This window comes from Triticum urartu, chromosome 6 (assembly GCF_003073215.2).
Source record: "Triticum urartu cultivar G1812 chromosome 6, Tu2.1, whole genome shotgun sequence".
Classification (NCBI taxonomy): Eukaryota; Viridiplantae; Streptophyta; class Magnoliopsida; order Poales; family Poaceae; genus Triticum; species Triticum urartu.
In genome coordinates, this window is record NC_053027.1 from 564,512,553 (window position 1) to 564,518,904 (window position 6,352).

The 6,352-nt window shown below is 46.8% G+C and overlaps 1 protein-coding gene across 1 annotated transcript; it reads right to left on the bottom strand.

The window, feature by feature from the left end:
* Positions 1 to 1,527: 1,527 nt before the first annotated feature.
* On the bottom strand, positions 1,528 to 4,704 carry LOC125515477. The gene is made up of 4 exons (XM_048680949.1): positions 4,373 to 4,704; positions 3,171 to 3,288; positions 2,355 to 3,078; positions 1,528 to 2,195 (listed from the first exon to the last, which is right to left on the bottom strand). Exons 2-4 carry the CDS (start codon positions 3,247 to 3,249, stop codon positions 1,904 to 1,906), a joined length of 1,095 nt encoding a protein of 364 aa, XP_048536906.1. The 5' UTR covers positions 3,250 to 3,288; positions 4,373 to 4,704; the 3' UTR covers positions 1,528 to 1,903.
* Positions 4,705 to 6,352: the final 1,648 nt, after the last annotated feature.

Sequence of the window (6,352 nt, forward strand, 5' to 3'; positions counted from 1 at the left end):
GTCGTCTCCGGAGGCTGAGTACCGCTCGGTTGCTCATACTGTCGCCGAAACCGTGTGGCTTCGTCAGCTTCTTCACGAGCTTCACCGCCCTCTTCATCGCGCGACAATTGTCTACTGTGACAACATTTCTGCTGTGTACTTATCATGTAATCCTGTACAGCATCGTCGCACTAAGCATATAGAGATAGACATCCACTTTGTTAGGGAGAAAGTAGCATTAGGTGAGGTTCGCGTTTTTCATGTTCCACCCAGCGCTCAATTCGCCGACATCTTCACCAAGGGCTTGCCGCCGACACCCTTCCTCGACATTCGCTCCAGCCTCAATGTCGTCGAGCTCGCCGTTGACACTGCGGGGGGGGGGGGGGGGGGGGGGGGGAGCAATACTATCAGTTTTCAGGTATTAACAGAAAAGAGTGGGGGTTTGTTTAGTTTTAGCGTAGACTTGCCTTACCACATAATGTAGCACGTACTGTATTTGGCTAAGCCTATGATTTGGCCAACATTAGGGAGAGCCATGATCCAAACAAAGAAAGTTTCTGGTCCTGGCCAAAATATTGGTAGTGTGGGTGTTGGTCGTGGGCGCACCGTTCATGGTGTCGCGCCCTGATGTCACACACGTTGGTCACTTGGTTAGGGCTTGCGATTTAAGTACTACTCCCTCTATATCAAAATAAGATGTTTTTTGACACCATCATAGTGTCAAAAAGCGTCTTATATTTTGATACGGAGTGAGTACTATTTTATTTATCTCGTGTGACACGCATATTTGTACTTGTTTCTCCCGGGCGCCCGAGAAGCAGAACCAGCGGCGATCGACGGCAGTGGTGAAGTCGTGTGGAGAATAAAGGTTCTTTCTTTTTCACAATCATCCATGAGTACATCAGTAACAGTATGCTGGTCCAACAATCGCAAACGGATCGATTGCATTTGGTGCAATGCCGAGTGGCTCAATCCCACGATAGCACACCCAACAAACAATGCTGGTGGACTGGACCATTTGAAATGAGCAGAATGCCCGAGTCTTTGAGCACAAGAATACACCAACAACAATCCTGCTCAATAGCATCAGATGCGAGGCCAAACTGTGGATTTCCGCCGGAGTAAAAAATTGGGAACTATTGTATCGGGGGAGCGAGGCTTATGTAGCTTGGGGCTTGCAACACAGAAGCAAACATTTTGCCTCCGTTTCAAAAAAAAAAAAAGTTGGTCCAGTTGCTTCTGGTGCTGTGATTTCCAGTTCCAGACCTGCAGCTCCGGCCGGGTTCAGAAACTGACAGCCATCCACAAGTTTCAGTACTCCTAGTACTATATTTGTTTGGTTTTCATTCACTACTTATTTGTCTGCTATGCATCGAATTAGTTGCACAAACGAAATAGACCAACCCGCAGACGCGCTGCTTGCCAAGGTTGAGATGGAGAGGAAGCATCAAAGGCGTGGGAGGAGATCAGTAAAAGTAAAAGTGTAAAACGTTACCAAACTCAACTTAACTGAACTAACCTCAACGTGTACCATAATACTACTTCATCAGAAAACTGATAAAAGATTCTGTATATCTGTCTTAACTGTACATCTTAGATCGTGCACTATACATTGTTTCTCACAATTCCAAGTTTCAGATCAGAGCAGCATTTCAGGTGCCGCAAGGGGCCAAACCAGCCCCGGAACTACAACAAACAGAGCTGTAGCTCAAGCAAAATCAACTGTACATCTTAGATTGTGCACTATACATTGTTTCTCACAATTCCAAGTTTCGAATCAGATCAGCATTTCAGGTGCCGCAAGGGGCCAAAACCAGCTCCAGACTATCACTCACATGATAGAATACTCGCATGATAGAATGAGAAGCTCCAACACCAAGCAGAAAAGTAGAAACCGTAGTGAGTTACTACGATTGCTTCCAAGCTACTGCTGACGACCAGTTTTTCTGACTTGGAAGGGAAATAGCTTTTCTGTTCCCAGATGGCATAGAGCTCCAATATAGTGCAGGTTTGTCTGCATTGACGACATCAGGTCCGGGAACAGAAAATATAACCTGTGTGCAACATCCGCCCTTGTCGAGGCCATTCCATGTTCTGCGGCCGGATCAGCCGAATCCTCCAAGGGATGAGCAGGCCCATTCCGATGGTAGCGCAATGGCTCCAATCGAGGATCAGTTTCCGCTGGAAAGCGCGTCGCCTGTGGATCATATCTTGACCTATGAAGTAGACACAAAATGGGTGTCATGGTTACAGTAGCAGTAGACATATGGAGTATACTGGTAACATAAAAAAGAACAATGCCAATTATGTATATGCATGTGATGGATATGGGCTAATCTGCTCAAAATTATGCGACATTAACCAACAAGACTTACCTGCCAAATGACCAAACCAGGTATGAGTTGTTCAGAAGTTGAACATTCCAGTCCAATGGATAGGACAGATTGCTGATCACAAACTGGAATGCCTCTGGGTCGGTATATCTCAGAATATCCATCACATAGTCATACATTTCGACGTAGAGAAAAGGCCTATTCTCCAGTGGCACATAACAAACATTATATCTCATAAGGAAGAATGGGTCTCCTTGCTGATACCCTTTTATATGCTGGAGCAAATGCTTGAACTCCGGATTGATATCCTTGTCCGCGTGATACTTGGCACTGGCTTCACCCACCAACTGGTGAAGCATGTCTGCGAGGGCTGTAAGATTGGCTTTTGTGCCCTTGGCAGTTCTTTTCTCCAGGTTGTCAACCACTAACTTTGGGATCTCATAATAATCTGTCACCACGATGTTTTCTAGCTGCAAGCTCTGAAAGCAGTAGCCAGACTCAAGAACGTCCAGTGGCATATTCGTGACTCTGAATAATATATGCTTCACACTCTCGATAAAGCTTGCACGCGGAGTATCCAATGCTTGTGTTTGGCCAACCGGATCCCTATCACACATTATTTCACCGGCGAGACCCTTGACAAAATCTGTAACCGGTGTGCCATTCTCCCCTGGTAAAAGGAGATAATGACAGATCCTCTTTTGCCTCTGGACGGCAGTCTTCTTATTGGCAGATGCCTTCTTCCCGCGAGACATTTCCTTGGTGCCTAAGAAACAAAATAGAGGCTACTTGATGGCTCCCAAAACAAAAAACCTATAACAAAAGAGGACTGAGTAGGTAGAGGTATAATTTACATACCTGCATTGTGAAGTAGCAGAAAGGTTAGTCCATATACTCTGAAGGATAAATAAGTGGTGACTTGAGCACTGGGCTTCATGTCCTTCCCTTTTAAAGGCAACAGCTCCAGGGCAGGAAGCTGCTTCAAAAAAAATGTAAAACGCGCATTAATTGGTGCGGTGTTGCCTGTGGAAATTAGATGTGGTTCACAAATACCGTAGGACACAGTACCATACGATGGGGTCTCCAAGAGGAGCGCCACGTGATTTAGAAAATTGGGGGACGTCTCCGTCAGGTCGACAGTCTGTTCTAAGGCACAGGATCGTAACTGGGCTGTGGCGCAATAAATTCTGTTCGCCGGAAGCTTTGTGCATCGGGTGGGACCAGGTCAATATCGTGTGGAGTCTATGCGGGCCTTCAAAGACGTTTAGAATACAAAACAGCTAACGAGATCCTTGGCAGCAAACGCAAATCTCGAAAGTGCGATGGCTAATGACGGTTTGCGGGAGGTCACAACAGACACAACTTGGAGCAGCCGGAGCCGGATGTGCCAGAGATGACAGCGCCCTTCCTCGGCCTCAGATCTGTGATGTGGGCCCAACTTTGCAAGCACGGAATAAAAAGTTCGCCGAGGTAGCCCATACAATCACTCGGCGATCTCAACCTCGTATGAACAAAGGAGGTACGGTTTCCGAATCCGTTTTTAACTGAATTAGTCACTGAAAGTTGGAGTTTACTAGGAAGGGGCAAGCATTGGGGCAAGGGTGTGGATCAGTAAAACAAGTACCGAGAATTGATATTAATGTTGTAATGGTGAGCTGGTGGTGTAAGTTTCACCAATCTGATATTAATCTCGTGTGGCAGTAAGAGCTCGCCAATCTGGTGGCGCATAACACGGGGAGAATGGAACCTACATCCTAGACATATAACCACATCTATATGATGCCAAACCACCCACAGGGAGAGAGCAGAAATTTAACAACATGCAATTTCGCACATAAGCCAAAAGAAGAAGCAAGTCTGCTAAACTGAACGCAGGCAAACCACTTTAATCTGCAAAATAGCCTGCTAAGACTAATTTCCATTTGTGAGGGACGTGTGGGTTGATTTTAGAGTTTTCCGTTCGACCTAGGCGCAGTTGGGAGCGGGGAAAACACCCGGCATGGCTGCAGGCAGGGTTTCTTTCCGGTGGGTATCGAAAAAGATCCAGAAGAAGTGGTTACCTTGGTAGGGGAGGGCGCACTCGCGTGCCGCTCCCCGCACCGCCGGGAAGAAATCCGGCGGCGGGGCGCCCGGGAAGTCGAACGGCGCGCCGCCGACGACCCGAGCGCCCCCGTCGGGCCCCCTCTCGGCGAGGTCGACTTCCCCTCGGGCGCCGCTGCCGGGGAAAGATCCGCCCGCCCGGGGATGAAGAAGAGGGCGAGTCGGGTATTCACCTGCTGATCTTGCTCGTGGTCTTCTCCGGCTCCGGCGGCGGCGGCGGCTCCGGCTCCTGCGGCGGCGAGGGGGAAACTGGGGTACGGGGCGGGAGGGGGAGGGGGTGGAGCGGGCGACCGTTGGGCCGGAAAATCCTATTTGACGAGCGGGAGGATTGGCCGGCCCACTCCCCACAGCGAGGCAGCCGGTTTTGGGAAGGTTCCCTGAACCGGCTTTTTGTTTTTATACCGGTTTAGCGGTTTCCTTATGTGTTTTTTATTTATATTTTTTCGTTTTACTGTTTCATTTCTTTTTTTCTTTTTTCATTTCTTTGTTTTCCTTTTTAATTTCCTTTACAAGTTCATATTTTCTTGTTTGTCTTTTTTTAAAATTGCAAATTTAAAAAATGTTTGACATATTCTGAAAAATTTCAGTTCTACAAAAATATTTCAAAAAATTGCATTTTTATTGATGTTTTCAAAAATTGTTCGTGTTTTTCAAAAATTTCAGAATTTTGAAATATGTTCATGTTTTCCAAAAGTTTGAAGTTTCAAAATTTTATTCATGTTTCCAAACATTGTTTGTGTTTCAAAATTTGTTCACATTTTCCAAAATGTTCAGAAAATGTTTGTAATTTCAAATATTATTCATGTTTTAAAAAATGTTCGGAATATTTTTGCTCTCCTATTTCAAAGTTTGATCGCGTGTTCAAATATTCCAAAAATTGTTCACCTTAAACAGAATTGTTCGCATTTTCCAATGTATTCAGAATTTTGAAATTTGTTCACATTTTCAAAAAAGGTCAAAGTATAAAAAATAGTCATGTTTCTATAAAATTATTCGCAATTTTAAAATTTGTTTGTATTTTCTTGAAAGTTTAGAGTTTCAAATTTTGTTCATGATTTCAAAATTGTTCTCATTTTTTAAAATTTCAAAATGTGTTCAAATTTTTGCTCACAATGTTGGAAAATGTTCGCATGTCAAAAGGTATTCGTTTTTTTAAAGGCGTTTGAAATTTAAAAAATCTTTCAAATCTATGGTTGTTCCTTGTTCTTAATGAACCGCGCTACTCATTAGTCACAAGTGCTTGGTTGGTGCATTGATATGCCGTTGCGTCTGAGAGCATCTCCAACTGATGCACTAAATAAGCTGCACGCTGGATAAAACGGGATGCACTAAATAAGCTGCACGCTGGATAAAACGGCTATATTGCGCGCGCGATCGAAAGTAGCGCTCCAGCCGCCGCGCTATAATCCCGCGTGCGGTAAACAAGATTCAACATGCTTGGAAAAACTGCATCGCGCGCTGGGTATTTGGTGCGCCAGCTCTAGCGCTCTGGATATCGAACAATTGGGCGCGAGCGAGCAACCCCGCCGCCCTAAATTCTCCGGCCGCGCCCGCCTTCGCCCTGCCCCCGTGCCGCTGCCGGCGAAATTTCTCCGATGGGCGCCAACATCCCCCAACCCCTCCCTACACACGCGACCCTTCCGCCGCCGCCGCCACAAACCCTAGTGCGGAGTTGACCTCCGGCTTCGCCGCCGGCGCCGCACCAGCTCCAAGCACCGGTCTCGCGCGCGGCATTTTCATGGCGCGCCAGACGAACTCGCATGGTGGCGTCGCATCGCCGCCCGCCGCGAAGCCACGGAGCTCCGTCCACGCACAACTGATGGCGGTGATGGAGACGGCGGCCTAAAAGAAGAGGAAAGTGGATGACGCTTCTAGATGCGTGAAGAAGAATCCAGCAGCGCCTCCGGCCACGCCTCCGCCGCCCGAAGCACCGGATAGCT